Genomic DNA, 18,862 nt, shown 5'->3' on the forward strand with positions numbered 1-18,862 from the left:
CTGGCTGTGCCAAAAATCCATCTTCTTGGTCCTAAGTAGGACCAGGAAGGATGTGGATGGCTATCAGAAAACAAAACAAATGGAACATTTGCTATTGATAATGGGTCAGCAACATCATATTTGTGTATTAAAGATGGTCTGCATTATGTTAGGTTGATTTGGTGTATTTACTGTCAGCTAAATAGATCTAATTTAAGCTTAGTGTTCAATTGAATCTTGTTTTTCAACTTCAACATACTAATTTCCTTACTTGAGTGACTCTTACTGAAGGAGGAAAATGTTCCTCTTAAGATTTGGAGGTAAAAATTTTCATTTCAGTATTGACTTGCTGTTGCTCCTTATTTTTATGTATTCCTTCCTCTGGCTCTTTCTCATTGCTTTAATTTTTTTATATGATATTTTACTTCATTTAGAATTCTCTCTAAAAATGAACAAAAGTTGGAAGAAAAAGTAAAACTGAATTTTTTTCAGTAAATGCTAAATCTGTGTTGTATGATGTTCTTTAGTCAACTAATTCAAGAAAAGATGCTGTTTTAAAATGTAATTCATTCTTGAAAGTAATTCAGGGTTTGAGGGACCTAAGTTAAAAGTAATTTGTGAACTGCTAATAGTAGGGATCATTTTGTTTAATTTGAACAAGAATGTGTTATATTATCTATACTTGTATTTGTAATTTTGTATCTAATAGCCAGCACATTTCTTTAAAGGTTAGTTTTTGGCTTTAGAATGCACTGTTTTCATCTTAATGATACTACTTTTAATAAAATTTGATATTTCAAAGATAATTTAAGCATATATAAAGCAATCAGTCAACTTTCAGAAAAAGATTTTGTTTTTATACTATAATCAGAAAAAATGCATAGGAATTAGTTTTAGTGTTGGAGAGATTGTTAAAGATTTTCTGTCGTTTATAATGATTTTCTATGAGGTTTGGATACCTTTTGTTTGATGTTCCAAGTTCTCCATAGAGAGAGAGGTGATTTGTCACTAGCAATAATGGGAAAACAACTGAGTATAAACATAGTTATTCTTTTTACCCTTTTCTCTTTGATTTTTTTTTTCTAGTAAAAGAATAGTCTAAGGGAAAGATTTATAGGGGAGCTGTTGTTTAAGGGACATAGAGTTTCAGATTTGCAAGATGAAAATGTTCTGAATAATCTGTTTCACAACAGTGTGAATATACTTACTACTGAACTATAAACTAAAAGATGGTTTAAGGTGGTAAATTTTATTCTACATTTTATTTACTACAGTAATGAAAAAAAAGAACGAAAAGAGTAGACTAGACATTGAAATTTGAAGAAAAAGAATGTTAATTTTTGTAGTTTGTTCTTTGAATAATATTCAGAGGTTACTTTGCCTGATTTTAATTTTTAAAGTTATTACAAGCTTTGTAAACCCCAAGCTGTTAAAAGAATTACATTTGTTAGAGGAATTACAAAACACAGAGGCTTTTGGAAATTTTCACTTCATTGATTAATTATGATAACATCTTAATAGTGTTCTTCAGAAATGTGAGTTTTCTGAGCCCTGGCAGAGAGAAACCTCTAGTGTTCTCCAAAAAGACATGGGAGAGAAAAATCTGCTTACGGTAGTGAATGTGTTAAGTAGACATACTATCAGATAAAGATGATGGAAGCAGAAATAGTTCAGGAAAAAAATTACCTTCAAATAGGTATGTTCTATATACAGCAGTAGACTTCTATTTCGGCAGATAATAAATACTTTTTAAAAAAATAATGGTTATATATTTGATATCAGATATGTTAATACACTATGATAGGTATTGCTTGTATAAGCTGGTCTCCTTAGGTCCTTATTAGAACTTTCTGGTTTTCCCTTTTTTAAGGGCTTGTTTACTGCTTTGTACTTGGTATAAGGAAAAAGAGTCTTAATGTAAACATACATATACACAGTGTGAATTAAATGTAGTTTATTTACTTGAAAGTAGTGGTGCAAAGTATTTTTTGTACTATATTTTAACACTAAAGACAAAATTATTTTTTAAAAAATATTTATTTATTTTATTTTATTTTATTTATTTATTTTTAAAGATTTTATTTATTTATTTGACAGAGAGACAGCCAGCGAGAGAGGGAACACAAGCAGGGGGAATGGGAGAGGAAGAAGCGGAGGAGCCTGATGTGGGGCTTGATCCCATAAAGCCGGGATCACGCCCTGAGCCGAAGGCAGACGCTTAACCACTGTGCCACCCAGGCGCCCCAAAAATATTTATTTATTTTAAAGAAAGAGAATGCAGTGGGGGGGAGCAGAGGGAGAGGGAGAGAGAGAACCCCAAGCAGACTCCCTGCTGAGCACGGAGCCTGACGTGGGACCCAATCCTACGACCCTGAGATCATGACCCGAGCCAAAATCAAGAGTCAGTCACTCAACCGACTGAGCCACCCTGGTCCCCTCAAAATTATTTTCCTAATATTTATATATAGTTTTAAGTTAATAAACTGAATTCTTCCATCCTCATAGATTAAGATAAAGGAGATGATGTGTGAAGTGCAAGTACAGTGCTTGGCACAAGGTCAATGTGCAGTAATTGTTTGCTTTTATCATTCTACTAACTGGCCTCAAATGGTTAGAATGTAGCAGTTAGGTCAGTGGTTGCAATTAGGCTTTAAGATGAAGTGGCTTATGCTGGTTTAAAAATATGTTGTTTTAGGAATTCATTTGAAAGTAATATAAATCGACTTATTTTGCTTAAATAGACCTCCAGAGGGTATAGAAAAAGAAAGATACCGGTGTCTGGGTAGTTAGTTGGTTAAGCGTCTGTCTTGGCTCAGGTCATGATACTAGGATCCTGGGATAGAGTCCCACATCGGCTCTGCGGGGAGTCTGCTTCTCCCTCTGCCTCCCTCTCTCTCTCTGTCTTACACGAATAAATAAAAAAATAAAATCTTAAAAAAAATTCATAGTTGTTTTATAAGCAACATTCTGATATGATGCTATGAACTTATTTTAAATGGTATATTTTATGCTCCTAAATTTTTGTACTTTGGATTTCTTTTAAAGGGATTTTAAAACACTGCAAGAGTTTCTTTATGCCATTTTGGCTCCAAAAATCTAAAATATAATTTATTACTAGATTTTAGATTTCATGTTAAGACCAAGTTTCATTATAATGCTTTTTTAGGAGCAAAATTCTCAGACTTGCCTGTGTATGAACTCTGACCTTTGGACTGAAACTGAAAAAACTTAAGGATGCAGTTTAGTCTAGCCATGTTTTGTTACTGATTCAGATTTTGACTTAGTTTTTTGTGAACCTTGATTCTTCTTTCCCCACCTGAATTTTGAGGAAGACATTAAAAAGTATTTTAACCTTTCCAAATCAAAGGATTAATATGTGTAAATTGTTTAAATTCCAAAATCTTGACTAAATTACTTAAATGCAACAATAACAAAAATAACAAAAGTGAGTATTGAATACTCAGTATGTGCCAGCCACTTTGACTCTGTCCTCACAACAACTCTGTAGGTAGGTACTGCTTGCTTTCTCCTTAGCAGTTGTGGAAAATAAGGTATAGAGAGACTGAATGAATAACTTGTTGGTCACACAGCTAGTGAGAGGCAAGGCTGAAATTAGAACCCAGGAGATCTGGCTTTAGATTTAATTAAGCACTCTATTCTTTATTACTTATAATGCGTAGGGTACTCAGTGTGGAACCAGACCATATAGAGGGCATTACCTTGGAAATTCCATAATAATTGAAAATAATAATAAGTATGTTATATATTGTTACTGTAGAGCACTGCGTATGGACATATGTATATGTGTGTGTATCTATGTACATATACATATTGTATATGTACTGTATAACTGTTACTCCTTCATTATTCAGTGGCAGATTAAGATAGTTCCATATTTAGATCCCAACTCAGCTTCTGATCTGGGGTATGTGAAGAGCATAGAAAATTTAAATGTTATCCATTTTGATGTATTAGTAGTTGTTTCCATATAATTTCTGGCATCAGTTACCATTCTATGTGTTGAACCATCACTCTGGGGCCAAGACTATGAGAGCACCCAGAGCTTTAGAATTATGTTTTATAAGATAATGAAGAAATCAGTCCCATTGCCTTTGATAAAATCAATTTATTGAGTGTTTTCCTGACAAGCCAGTTAATTATTATATCCACCAAATATGGGGCCATAGTTATTACTATTTTTTGTTTGTGGTAAAAAAAAATACATAAAATCTACAGTCTTAACAGGTTTAAGTGTACAGTTGGGTGGTGTTAATAATACGTTGTTGTGAAACAGATCTCCAGAACATCTTCCTCTTGCGAATCTAAAGCTCTATATCCATTAAACAAAAACTTTCTTATTACCCTTGCCTTCAGCCCTGCTAACTACCATTCTACCTTCTGTTTCTGTGAACTTAACTACTTCTAGATACTTCATATAAGGTGATGCATCAGTATCTGTCTTTTTTTGACGGGCTTATTTCACTTAGCATAATGTCCTCAAGATTTGTCCATGTCATAGTCCATGGTAGGATTTTTTTTCCTTTGTAAGGGTGAATAATTTTCCTTTGTATGTATATACCACATTTTATTTAGTATAACCATTTTATAAGAAGTTTACTTATTTATATTTTAAGTAATTTCTGTACCCAATGTAAGCCTCAAATCCATGACCCCAAGATCGAAAGTCACACATTCTTCCACATGAGCCAGCCAGGTGCCCCTATTATTGTAATTCTTAAGGTTTTTAGGTGTTTTTGTTTGTTTTCTGATTTTTGTTTTTGCCAGCTCAGTACTCTCTAGGACTTACACAAAGTTACTGGTAGAAGAAATAAAATAATTCAAGTGAATTGAAGTTTGCTTCATAGACATTCTTATATAGAGTTTTTTGCTCGGAAATAAAGATTAACATGAAGCTTGGCTAATACGTGGTTTTAGGCATTCATTTTGTGGTTTCTGGCTTTTGGCATATACATTTCTTATTGATTATTGATTATTAGAAATGATCTATATTATTGTTAAGAGTAGTTTTAACATTTACTGTTTGTTCATATAAGAAATCTGCTGGATACGTGCCCTTTTGGGCTTAGAATCTCCCTGCAACTTCACTTTGTGCACTTATTACTTGCATCTGGCTAGTAATTATGACCAATTTTAGTGTCAGCCTTACTGAAACCAAGTACAGGAGTGATATTTAAAAGTTCTGGGGTTAAAAGAATTTTACATATCTACAAAGATAATATTCATTTTCGTAGTACTTTTAAAATAAATTATGATAAATGGGGGTGCCTGGGTGGCTCAGTCGTTAAGCGTCTGCCTCTGGCTCAGGGCATGATCCCGGCATTCTGGGATCGAGCCCCACATCAGGCTCCTCTGCTATGAGCCTGCTTCTTCCTCTCCCACTCCTCCTGCTTGTGTTCCCTCTCTCTCTGGCTGTCTCTCTCTCTGTCAAATAAATAAATCTTTAAAAAATATATATATATTATGATGAATGAAACACATATTGGTTAGAATATAAAATGATGTTCCAACTGCTACAAATAGGAAACTAAGGATACTATACAGATTGGGTAGGAAAAACAAATCAGCCAGAGCATTGTTTTTCAACGGATAAAGAACCCCTAATTTTAATTTGTCCTCAAAAGATCATAACTGCTTATTGGAAATATAATGAAAGTAGACTGTATAATTAAGAATGATTTAATTTTGTTATTTGTTTCGCTTTCAAGAATTTTTTTAAAGCTTTTATTTATTAGAGAGAGACTGAGAGCGGAGCATGAGTGGGGGAGGGGCAGAGGGAGAAGGAGAAGCAGACTTTCTGAGGGAGCAGGCAGCCCCATGTGAGGCTCAGTCCTCGTACCCTGGGATCATGACCTGAGCTGAAGGCAGACGCTTAACCAACTGAGCCACCCAGGCACCCCACAAGAGAATTTTTTAAAAAACATTTACTGTTCAGCCATTTATATTTACAATACCAGAAACAGTGATCCACTTCCCCCTTCTCATTTTATTTAGGTTATAGATTTCAGACGGTATTTGTTTATGCTCTACATGTACAAAAAGCATGTGAGGCAACAGCATTCCCATATAGTTCTCTTTAGAATTTTAACACAGATATAAAAATATGAGTTTTATGTGGCTAACTCTGTTATTAATAAATATTTTCAACTGAAATTATCAAGGTAAAATTAGGTAAAAAAATCTTTTTAAATTTAATTTATTCATTTGAGAGAGAGCGAGAGAGCATGAGCAGGGGGAGGAGAAGCGGGAGAGAGAGGGGGAGTAGCAGACTCCCCACTGAGTGGGGTGCCTGATGTGGCACTCTATCCCAGGACCCTAGGATCATGACCTGACCCGAAGGCAGGTGCTTAACCTACTGAGCCACCCAGACGCGCATAAAATTAAGTAAAATTTAACTGCACTGAATTTTGCAATCTGTTAGCCACACTTAAAAAAACTCAATGGGAAACAAAGACACTAAAATGAGACCAACTCTATGTTTTTCATTTTGTGTTGTCTTCATTTAGTGCAATTAAGCACAGCTTTAAAAAAATGAAATATTTTGCATCTTTATTCAAGTGTTCACTGTCATTATTTTCCTGTTTTCACCTTAAAATATTTGAAATATTCTGTAAACACTTTTTTTTTCTCACAGAAGAAACAGACTCTTTTAAGAATCTTGTCTTAGGGGGCGCCTGGGTGGCTCAGTCGATAAGCGTCTGCCTTCAGCTCAGGGCGTGATCCCAGTGTTCTGGGATCGAGCCCCACATCAGGCTCCTCCACTAGGAGCCTGCTTCTTCCTCTCCCACTCCCCCTGCTTGTGTTCCTTCTCTCGCTGGCGGTCTCTCTCTGCCTAATAAATAAATAAATAAATAAATCTTTAAAAAAAAAAAAAGAATCTTGTCTTAATACACAGAAATCAAGATAGTTTTCCAGCTTCTTGCTTAGAGTATTAGTGGATTTTAATTGTAGTCCTTAAAATTAACATAGGTAAGGTATAGATTTTATTTCTCAGGAGCAGAATTGATAGTGAAATCTGCTATATTGTGAGTTCACATTTTTTTTCATCCTTTATTAACTGTCTTGAATGCAGGCCCAGTAGCTCTGTGACATTTGCCGCTGTGCTGTGACATCATAAACCCCATCATAAGGGAACCTAGCTACGGATTGGAGGTGGTCTACTAGGTGCAAATCAAGTGCTGTCTTACAACATTGTGAGGTTTTCCCAGTTACAGGTGTCATTATAAGGGTTTTATTTTTTTTATTTTTTTATTGCAAAGCCAAGTAAGGCAGTCAATTGCATCATTCTAACTTCAGATTAACTAGTATCTATAGTGGGGTTGTTGGTGGATGTGGTGGCATCAGCATAATCTATGTTTCAGGCATCCTGTAGACGAGGATTATTCAGGGGATCTGGAAGAAAAGGTAAATTAATGTCTACTACGAGTTCATTCTACACGCTTTTAGAGCCTCATAAAAAGAGGTGTAAAAATTATGAAATTTTTTTTTTGTTTTTTGAGCAGCTGCCTACGTGATTGTTGGAAAGTGATGAATATACTCACAGATCTTCCTATGGCCTTCTCCCTCTCTTCAGTTAGGCTTTTATGCCAACATTTCCTCCTCTGAGAAGCTTTCCACAACAGGTGTATTTTGATTAGCCTTCCACACTACTCCTGCCTTGTAACTCTGATCCCTTACGTTGCCTCATTTTTCTTTTAAGAATTTAACACCACCAAAAATGATGTATTTGTCTTCATCTGTTTTTTGTCTCTTTCTGATTGAGGAGAGCAGAAACTTTTCTTGTTCACTGCTACGTCCCTATTGTCTAGACTGGTCCACACAGCAGGCTCCTGATACATATTTGTTGAGAGAATAAAAGAATGAGTTAATTAATAAGTGTGACCTATTTTTGTGATGTATTTTTGCATATTAAGTCTTGGAATGACTATTTGATGTTTATAAGAAGTATTTATTTCTGCCTGTAGTATGCATATTTTAGTTAAGATGAACTGAAGTTTGCGTCCCTATTCTAGTGTCTTTTAGGAAAAATTGTTCTCTTCTTTTTCCAGAGCTTCTTTAGAATTCTGTTTGCACATTAGGAATAAAGTGATTATAATACTCTTAATAGATTGCCCTTAGTATTTCTCAGATCTTTGTTTTCTAGCTCTAAAGCATCAGTCAAATAATTCTCCTTATTAACATTTCCACCTAGTTACCCTACCATTGCTTTCAATCTAGCCTACCTAAAACTGCATCTGCCACCTTACACAAAACAAAAAGATGCTTCTTTCTTTACCCACTTTTGGCTTTGGAGCCTCCATGCACGTTCTTGAGTCATTGCCAGTGTTCCTTCTATGCCATCTGTGTACAACACCATACTTCAAGGATGCTGGAGATTCCATTGCGGCCCATGTGCTCAGAATAATAATAATACTGAGATGCTAAAGGTAGGGAGCCACATGAATTTTTTTTCTTTTTAAATGAACAACAGTAAAGTTTAGCCTGTTAACTCTACCGGTACAGTGATAGGCTTATTACTAGTCACCAGTTTTGGCAAAACCGGTGAGAATAGAATGTCTGAATATAGAATGTCTCTAGATCTAAGGGTTTTTTGTTTTTTGTTTTTAAGGATACATCTGAATTCTCCAGAGTATGTCACTTGTGCAGGGTCTCAGCCTGTATTTCCACAGTTTAACAAAGAGTTGTCTCATGAGCTTTTGCACTGTCCAGAGTTTGGACGTAGAGAAATTTCATTGTAGTTATAGAATTCCTATAACTTACCTCCAGAATTCTAGGAGTACAGTTTTGTATTAGTGGCTACAGCTCCTTTTCCACAGCAGGTATCCTTGACACTAAGCCATTTTGATAGAGTGATTATTTAATAATTTAAAATCTTGAAAATTATACTTGAAAGGTCATTAAAGCAACTTAAAGCATGAGTTATATTTACCAAGACCTCACAGATCTTTCTTGAGTTGTTCAGTTCTTTAGAATATCTAATGTATTTAAAGCTGGGGTATTTCCCCACAGAAGATGAATGTGGGCACGATCCACCATATCAATCCACAGGTGCAGTCTGTAATACATGTAGTACTCTTGGGTATAATTCATGTTCTATTTCACACAGTCTCTGACTCACGGACTGTCTCTCAGGGGTGTGGGTATGGTGGTTCTGGCTGTGCTGCTGTGCTGTAGTCGAAATCACAGCCTGCTTCAATGCTCAGTTCTTTACGCTGTGAGCTGGGGCCTAAGGGCTACATTGGGATAGAGCAGCAGTTTTCAGAATGTGTGCAGAACCCTCGGGAGGACTCTGAGGAGACCTTCAGGAGGTTTGGGAGGACTGTTTTCATAATCATGCTAAGATTTATTTTCCTTTTTCTCTGTAATGATATTTACACGGATGGTATAAAAACAGGAGAGGGTGGGAGTAAAGCTATTGGTACCTTAGCATGAATCAAGTCAGTGGCATCAAACTATACCAGTAATCATTGTATTCTTCACTGCCATTCATTTGCAGTTAAAAAGAAAAAAAAAGTCGCGGGGCGCCTGGGTGGCGCAGTCGTTGGGCGTCTGCCTTCGGCTCAGGGCGTGATCCCGACGTTCTGGGATCGAGCCCCATGTAGGGCTCCTCCACTGGGAGCCTGCTTCTTCCTCTCCCACTCCCCCTGCTTGTGTTCCTTCTCTCGCTGGCTGTCTCTGTCAAATAAATAAATAAAAAATCTTAAAAAAAAAAAAGTCAGTTTCATATAAAATACCCTGATGGAGCAGTAAATATTACCAATTGTATCAAACCTTGACCCTTGAGTACATGTTGTTTTAATATTCTGTGTTATGAAATTTGTATGTTTACTGAAAGCATTTCTGCTGTGTAGTAAAGACTGAGGGTGTTCCTGAAGAAAAACATTTGTGTAATTGTTTGAGTGGTGAAATGAACTAGCTGGGTTTTTTTTCCACAGGACATCAGTTTTCCCTAAAAGAATAGCCAATAGCCAAACTATGGCTCTTCAAATTTGACCGTTTGGAAAACAGTTTCTTAAAAGTAAATGAAGTAAGCTTGTCACTTCAAGGAAAACAGTTGACAGTGGTTATTGTCTATGATAAAAGTTCAAGCTTTTAGGGAGAAGTTTTGAATTTTGGAAATCCTGTATCTGCCATTGTGAGCTTGATAGCTTTTCACTATTTATAGTGTTCTGATGAGATTGATGTTGATTTTAATGAGCGAGGTTTTCTGATAAAGTATCATGAAATATGTCAGCATTTGGGAAATCTGCTTAATTCAGTGAGCTGATATTTTCCAAATAACTACTGAATGATGTTACAGAATCATGCATGGGATCCGTTCAAAGTGCAGGATTGTCGATGGATTTTAATATAACTGATTCAGATTCCACGTTGCAACTGATCTTTATGAAACAACCATGTGTTGAATTTTGGTGTAGTAACAGAGAATAATATCAATGGTTTTTGGAAAGAGCTATTATAATACTCTTCATTTTCCAATGGTATATCTGTGTGAGGTCCAGATTTTCTTCATGTATCAACTAAAATATTGCAACAGATACAGTGCACAAGTAGGTATGAGAATTTAGCTGATTTCAATTAAACCAGACATTAAAAGAATTTGTAAAAATAATAAAACATTGATACTCTGGTCACTAATTTTTTTGTTTTGGAGAATGTAATTATTTTTAATAAAATGCTATTTATGTTAGCATGTATTGGAATTACTTTTTAAGGTATAAAAATTTTTCAGTTTTAATTTCTAATATGGTTAATATTGATACATATAACTAGTGGTATGCTGGAGCTGGCTTGTGAGAGCCAATTGCCTGCATCTTTTTCCAACTTTGTGTTCAGTGTCATCTGTTGGCAACTTGAAATCTGCCATAGTCTGAGTTTCGCATTACAGAAATCAGTAAACGTTTCAAATCAAGGTTCTCCGTTCCCCAGCACTGATTGTTAGACATTTACAGCATCCGACTGGATATAAATCACATAAACAAGAGCTCTTTGAGTCAATCAGTAATTTTTAAGAGTGTAAAGGTGTCCTGAGAGACTAAAAAGTTTGAGAATTATTTGTGTGGCAGAAGGAGTACCTTTTGGTAATTGTTCCACAAAGAGGTGGATGCCTTTTTATTATTCATATGGATTTATCTTTTATGCTGCTTTGTCACTTCTAGAATAAATCCTTCCATTGTTTTTTTTGGTTTTTTTAAACTTCTGGTTGTTAAATGTATTTGTTCTACTATGATGTAATCTTTTTCTTTCCCCTAAAATCTAAGGTAGACAATAATACTCCAGGGGCAGGTAGGCTGAACGTGCCCCTTGGGCTTTATGTTGGGTGTCTCTGCCCTTTTCTGTTATTATGCAGGCCTAGCTCAAGTTGTGGCTTCTGCACAAAGCCTGCACTTATTGTTCAGACCCATTCTGATCTTTCTGTTCTGTACTCCCATGACTTTCCTGGCCTCACAATGGAGCAGTTTGTTTTATACTGCTTGGTGTGCTATTGTTTCTTAGGTGTTAGTTTTATCAATTTTACTTTCTACCCAGTGCACCTAGTACAATACTCATCACATAGGTTCTCTTTCATGAATGAAAGATTTTTACTTTTGGATTACCAAAGAAGTTTGCTTTCTAAGGAAATGATCTTATAAATAAATCTTATAATTATTTGTTATAAGCCCAGTTTTTAATAATTGTTTTAAAGTATAAGTAGATTGGAAATCATTGGTGTTTCTTAAAGTGAGACCCTATGCAGAGGCTTCCTTCGAAGTTTATTTTAGGTCTTGTGGTTCTGCCACGCCTGGGAGAAACTGGTAACTTATTTCACTTATTTCATTTCCGACGTCTTTGCTTCTTCCAGTAAGTCATAATGAAGAGTAAGTGAGGTAGTAAAATGAGGCAAAGTTTCTAAAATTAAACTGGCCTGCCTATAGGATTGAGTTGTTGACTAATTAGAAAGCTTGGCAGGTTTTGAATCCGGGGGTGGGGGGCAGTGGAAGTACTGTGTTCTGCTGGTAGGGATCTCTGTTGAAAGCATTCAGGGGTACTGGGAGATGGTTGTATTTTCTTTGTGCAAATAAGCAATGGTTTTGGCCCTTTCTGTAGATGCTGGAGGTAGTGGGGAGGAAAACTGTAAGAGGGACATCCCAGATGAAGGCATGCACTGTCTCTGGATCAGACACACTAAGGGCATGAGAAGTCCTGGAATTCCTCTGGCCTGTGCCTTTTTTGTGATTATGGGGGCATAAAAGTAACTGTGATTTTCATTAGTATAGAGACAAGGCATGAGCTTGCATCTGGAGTAGTACCAGAATATCCTATTTCAAACGTTTCTTTTATTAAAAAATAATTCAGCATATTTAAGTTCTGTCTCCCATTTCTGTCAGGAAGTTGGAGAGGGCAGTTTATCCCCTGGCCTAAACAAGGGTTCACTGTTAATAGTCGTGAGGTCGTAGTGAGGTAGTTTAACTGCTTTAGAACTTTGCGCTTGGAACATTCTTAGCCATCGAAGCATGGGAACCGAAAGTGTGGAGCATGGGTTCTTTAATATCTATCACATCAGAGAATGACTGTTCCAGGACAGTAACCACCTCCTAATGGTAAGTACCCCACTGTGCTTGTCATTGCTTAGAAGCAGGAGAAAGAAAGGACAAAATGGCCACTCATAAACAGTGAATGGTCTTTCTTTAAAAAAAAAACCAAAAAACAGAAAATTGGCCAGCCTTAATCCTCAATGATGATCATTTTTGCAGGTTTCTGTAGCTGGATCAGGCACCGGAAGAGGCTCCCCAGCTGTAACTCTCGTACAGTTACCTTCGGGCCAGACCGTACATGTGCAGGGAGTGATTCAGACACCACAGCCGTTGGTTATTCAGTCGCCACAAATACAAACTGTTCAGGTCAGCTTCCTGCCTGTGTGATTTGTCTTTGACTTTCTTCAGGTTTTTTTTTTTTCCTTATATTAATTCATCTATCATCTTTTCCTTTGTGTATGCTCGCCTTTTTATTAGAAATTTGGAGGAATTTCCTTTTCCTATGTGAAGTGCATTGTGCCCTGCTACATAGATACATAGATTTGACTTAAGAGTTGCAGTTTTGTTGTTACCTCTTAATTTACAGGATGAGTAATTACCAGATGAGTAATTCTTTGAGTCATTGCTCCGTGCTCAAACCCAGATTTATTTAGCCAAGCTCTCCAGTGGTACTTAAAAATATTTTGAGGATTCTTTGAAGATGTCTGATAAACACAGTGTATAAAGATTACTGTTTTCATATACTCACATTAGTAAGTAGGTGGAAGTTTAAGTTTATTTTTTATTCAATATCCGCAACTTGTAGGAAACATGGGATATTACAGTCACCTTGGTCCCTCTCAGATAAAACCTTGCTTTTTGTAGACATGGTTATTATGGTTGTGATCCAGAGATATGTTTTTAAATTTATTATTAGAGTTGATCACAAATCCTTAACATTTCTTGAAGGTAAAACTTTTTTTTGCATCAATAGACGTAGATTAAGTATGAATTTTTAAAGTTTTAATTTTAATTCCAGTTAGTTAACATACAGTATAATATTGGTTTCAGGTGTAAAATTAGTGATTCAGCACTTCCATACATCACCTGGTGCTCATTACAGCAAGTGCCCTCCTTAATCCCCATCACCTATTTCACCCATCTCCCCACCTACCTCCCCTGTGGTAACCAGCAGTTGTTCTCTATAGTTAAGAGTCTGTGTCTTGGTTTGTCTCTCTCTCTCTTTTTTTCCCTTTGCTTCTTTTGTTTCATAAATTTCACGTGAGTGAAGTGACGTCGTATTGGTCTTTCTCCGACTGACTTATTTAGATTACCAGTATTATACTCCCTAGCTCTATCCATGTTGTTGCAAATGGCAAGGTTTCATTCTTTTTATGGTTGAATAATATTCCATTTGTATATATACCACATCTTTATCCATTCATCACTTGATGGACACTTGGGCTGCTTCCACAATTTGGCTATTGTAAATAATGCTGCTATAAACATAGGGGTGCATGTATCCCTTTGAATTAGTGTTTTATATTCTTTGGGTAAACATCCAGTAGTGTGATTGCTGGATTGTAGGGGACCTCTACACTGTTTTCTGGGGTGACCACCCCAGCTTGTATTCACACCAACAGTGCACCACGGTTCCTTTTTCTCCACATCCTTGTCAACATTTGTTGTTTCTTCTATTGTTGATTTTAGCCATTCTGATAGGTGTAAGTATGCATTTTTTAAAGCATACTTTTCTTGGTTATTGAATTTATTTCTGTTCTTTTTTTAGGTCAGTTGTTATCCTTTACATATTGAAATTATCTGAACATAGTTGATGACAAAAAGATCGGTGAAGAAAACATAGATGTGCACACATAATCAGTCTTGTCCCTTGCATATTTGAGTATGGTTTATTGCAGAATAAGGTTGCAACATGATATTTGAAGTAATAAATCCACATGCATTAAAAGCTTAGTTAGTTTTGCTGCACAGGTATCTTTTCAAAGAGTGAGAATCATTCTTAGCATTGTCTCTTTTTCCCATAATGACTCTTGATTCCGAGAGTTTCTGACTCTTTCTGACCCTAATTATAGAACAAGAAAAATCCTTCCACTCTCCTTTTTGTTTTTTGTTTTTTTTTAAAGATTTTATTTATTTATTTGACAGAGATAGAGACAGCCAGTGAGAGAGGGAACACAAGCAGGGGGAGTGGGAGAGGAAGGAGCAGGCTCATATCGGAGGAGCCTGATGTGGGGCTCGATCCCATAACGCCGGGATCACGCCCTGAGCCGAAGGCAGACGCTTAACCACCGTGCCACTCAGGCACCCACACTCTCCTTTTTGAATTAGGACTTTTATTGGGGTGCAGATATTTGTGCTGTAGATGTTTTTGACTGCTAGTAGAAGTATTATATTCAGTAGGCTTTTTTGGATTTTGTTAAGTAGGTGATTTAATTATCTTGTAGAGGTAAGTGCCAGTGGATCTTGTCTTAGAATTCCTGCTTGCTGAACAACGGTCGTCACTTAATCTGTGTGCATGAACTTCAGCTTTCACCTTTCTAAAGTGGGTAGAATAGTATCCTACCTCACATATGGGGTTCGTTATGAGTATATGAGAGATGTGTGGAAGCCCAGTGTAAAGTGATAAATGTTTGGTAGTGATATATGATTGTTGATTGCAACAACATTGTTTCTAAGTTCTATTCATTGGTGCCTGTGCTTATGTGTAGGGTGTCCATGACCAGAGATGCATGGTCATATGTGTAAGTGAAGATTATGTACATCAGTGTGCTTTAAGAAGTATAGATTCCTGCTTGCATTGTTGACATTTAAACAAGTTCTTTTGATTTTGCCCAAATCAAATTCTCCTGTAATTGTAATATTAAGAAAAGTGAGTTTTATAAGCTCAGAACTACCCTAGGCCCTGAATGATAATGGCAAAATATAGAGAGCTATCATGTTATTGTAGAGATTCATTTCCTTAAAATCCTGTGATTATGTGACTTGAAAAATGAAATCATGCTTAAAACTCTGATCTTTCTTTTAAGGAGAAATTCCTTATTTTGACCTTCAAGACTTACTACCATCAAGCCCCACCCTACTTCTTGTCCTATAAACCCTGACTTTTATCAGGCTTGTTTACTTGTTTGCTTCTTTGAACCTATTTAATGTTTAGTTTGAAGACCGGCTCACGTTGGCTGTGGTATTGTGTAGAGGGCAGTGAAGTCGAGATGCTTTATTCTGCCTCTGTCACTAGCTCACTTAATCCCCAGTGCATTTCTAAGAGTAGGTTTAGGGTGGAGATCTTAAATCTTAGGTATCTTATATATAGTCCTTTCCTGTGAAGCTTCACCTGCCATGCCAACCACTTTTATTTGCGTTTCTGTAGTGTTTATTATCCCAACCTTTCCTTTCTACACATACCTGCTCTACCACTGAAATGTGTGTGTCTTTGTGTCTTTGCTCCCTATCCTAAGCCAGGTGTGAGCTGCAGTAGTGCGGGTTCAATGTGTTCTGTTGCTGGACACTTACCCAGCACCCAGCTTAGTGCTGCACACATAGACCCTTAAGTACCTTTTTTTGAATGAAGGAGAGCAATATATTTTATGATGCATTTCAGAAACTTTTGTATTATAGGTAGCAACAATTGCAGAGACAGATGAGTCTGCAGAATCAGAAGGTGTAATTGATTCTCATAAACGTAGAGAAATCCTTTCACGAAGACCCTCTTATAGGTAAGTTATTTAAGGTTCCTACTGTAATGATACCTTTTCCGAAAAGGGAGAATAATTATGTATCAAACCAATTCTGCCATTATAGATTTTCTGTTTTAAATTTCATTCGTATATCTTGATTATTTCTGTTGTCAAATTATGTTTTAGAAAAATACTGAATGAACTTTCCTCTGATGTGCCTGGTGTTCCCAAGATTGAAGAAGAAAAATCAGAGGAAGAAGGAACGCCACCTAACATCGCTACCATGGCAGTACCGACTAGCATATATCAGACTAGCACGGGGCAATACAGTATGTATGCTGCAATTCGCTATGATACAGTGCTAGCTTTAAGTCTTCTCTAGTTACGTTGAAAGAACTTGGGTTTGGCATTCAATTGTTCCATTTTAAAATGCATCGTAATATCTAAACTGTGTGTATCATAGAATGAAAAGTACATGTTAAAGAAGTGAGAGATTTGTACTGACAGCTGTCCTATACTTTTGAAAAAGTAAAAATATTTTTACTGAATATAGAAGAAAAATTGGGGGTAAATAAAGGGAGGGTTTGCCTATTTATATGGTTATATTCATGTCTCGTAAAAATTTAAAACTTATTGTTTTTTGTTGTCTTTATAAGATGCATGCAAACATAAGATATGAATGTCTGTATTTCATTCTTGTTGGCTTTTGTTACCAACAATTACATATTATGCCTACTAATCTAAAAGAGGTACATATGTTTCCTAAATTATGTTTTAAATGTAATTATGTTTTCACTACTCTTTGTTAATTTGTGCTGCAGCTTTTCTAGAAGAGAATGGAAAAACTATTTATTTTTTTAAACTACAGCAATTGGACAGATCATTTTATTTGAAATTTTAAACATCAAAAGCTGTAAATAAACAGATACGTTCGCATTTAGTCTTGTGCATTTTAATGGGCTGTTAATCCTGTGCTTTTTGCTCTACTTAAAGCACTGATTTTTTTTCTTAAATAGGTACATTTGGTATACATAAAAATGCGTTAGTAAAAAACAAGAGCTAGGAAGAAAAGCAAAAAGGGGGAAGAAAAGCCAGAAAAAGGACAGAAAAAATATTAAAAAAAAAAAACTACTTCGGTAATGGAATATGTGTGGTATTAAGTACTTTGTTGGTTTAAATACGATGGTAAGATTTTAGATATGTTTTCTGCTTTCCCTTAAAAAAAATAGTAATACCTAGAAAAACTCTCAAGAGTCTTTAAGATGTGGCTGTTAAAGCAAAAGTTACTCTTTAATATATGGGAAGATTTTAGTCATTAGTTTTTTAGAGCTTTTTATTTTGGTGGTGGTAGATTTGCAGTATTAAACTAATTCTCATTTGACAATTCTGGTTCTTAAGGTAGCTTTAACCATGATACCTAGCAGAATTGGGGTATAATTTGTCCACAGTCTCTATGGGGTGCTGAGTGGACATGTCCAAAGTCAGTGTTAGGAAAAGGAGACTCCCCACTGTCTCTGTAAAGAGTTAGACCTTGCGGTTTCACTGTAATTTTTTTATTACTTGAGTCATATACCTTTTTGTCTGGCCCAGTAGGAATGTATGGTGGGGGTTTTAGAAGTGTAAATCAGAGCTTGCCTGCTGGCATGTTTCTGCAGGGCAGCACAGAGGTGCAGGAGTGTGAGCGCCCCTTGCAGGGCAGCACAGAGGTGCAGGAGTGTGAGAGCCTGGTGGCCTCAGTGCCTGGAGTGGCTGGGCAGAGCTTGGAACTGCTGGGAACTCCTGGTTGTTCAGGTCTGGTCTTGAGCAGTGGGCTGTGCCCATGCTATCATTTCCTATTTGTGGTGTGATAGGGAAAAGGTTGGAAATTACTGGCGAAATAATGCTAAGACATCTTAAAGTTTGGGGGGTGATCTAAGATGATTTCATCTTAAACATTTCTTTGGCATATCTTGACCCTGCTTACGAACTTACAGAAGTGGTGATCTCTTTACGAGTGATGTGGAAGGGGATGCTGTAGATTGTTTTGCCTAGGTTATTAGTTGAAAATTTGAAATTGTGAAAACATGGGGTTGAGAGAATGTTGAAGCTAGAGATGATGTGGGGAAGGCTCCGGATCCTGCCATTCACTATCTGGATCAGATAGAGGAGCTTTGTTTTCCCATCTCTGGGTCTTTGAAGGGGGAATAATACTAAAATTGCCAAACTTTGGCGTTAGTATGAGGACAAAAAGAAATAACAGGGAAAAGTGGTAGAAAACAGACATGGTACTTTTGACACAAGACAGAAATGTAAGGCAGTGACTCATACGAGAACTTTCCCTTGAGGTAGCAACGAAGCCTGTATTTCTTGTGCTCTGAACGCACACACTTGCAGCAGGGTCCTGGCAGAAGACTGCCATCACAGTGGGTGCGGGGTGGTGGAAGTGGAGTCAAGAGTTACGGTTGAGAACAGCAAATCGAAAGTTTAGAGGTTAGATGTTTATCTGTTTGCCACATTAGAGGTCATGGACTGTCTCTTATTGAGGTTTCTTAATTTAGACCCATACAATATGATCCTGGCAGGTATGATTGTGATTATTTTATATGTGCTCTCTGCAGCTAGAAATTTCCCTTTTTATTGCTTCATGAAAAGTGATAACTGCCTTTGCTAAAAACGCATCTCTTAGACATTTAGTGA

General features: G+C 36.5%; 1 protein-coding gene across 13 annotated transcripts in view; it reads left to right on the plus strand.

Moving 5' to 3' along the window:
- The window catches only part of CREM (cAMP responsive element modulator), a 70,611-nt gene that overhangs the window by 23,780 nt on the left and 27,969 nt on the right, over positions 1 to 18,862 (plus strand). For 9 of the 13 annotated variants that reach the window (XM_034644518.1, XM_034644520.1, XM_034644521.1 and 6 more), the window contains 3 exons: positions 12,732 to 12,878; positions 16,128 to 16,225; positions 16,373 to 16,515. In XM_034644518.1, coding sequence (XP_034500409.1) covers positions 12,732 to 12,878; positions 16,128 to 16,225; positions 16,373 to 16,515 — 388 coding nt within the window. Of the gene's footprint in view, positions 1 to 6,950; positions 7,402 to 12,444; positions 12,579 to 12,731; positions 12,879 to 16,127; positions 16,226 to 16,372; positions 16,516 to 18,862 lie in introns of those variants that run through there. The other 4 variants (XM_011232582.3, XM_034644526.1, XM_034644527.1 and 1 more) reach the window with 4 other exon arrangements.

The sequence above is a fragment of the Ailuropoda melanoleuca genome, chromosome 15 (genome assembly GCF_002007445.2).
Source record: "Ailuropoda melanoleuca isolate Jingjing chromosome 15, ASM200744v2, whole genome shotgun sequence".
Taxonomy (NCBI): Eukaryota; Metazoa; Chordata; class Mammalia; order Carnivora; family Ursidae; genus Ailuropoda; species Ailuropoda melanoleuca.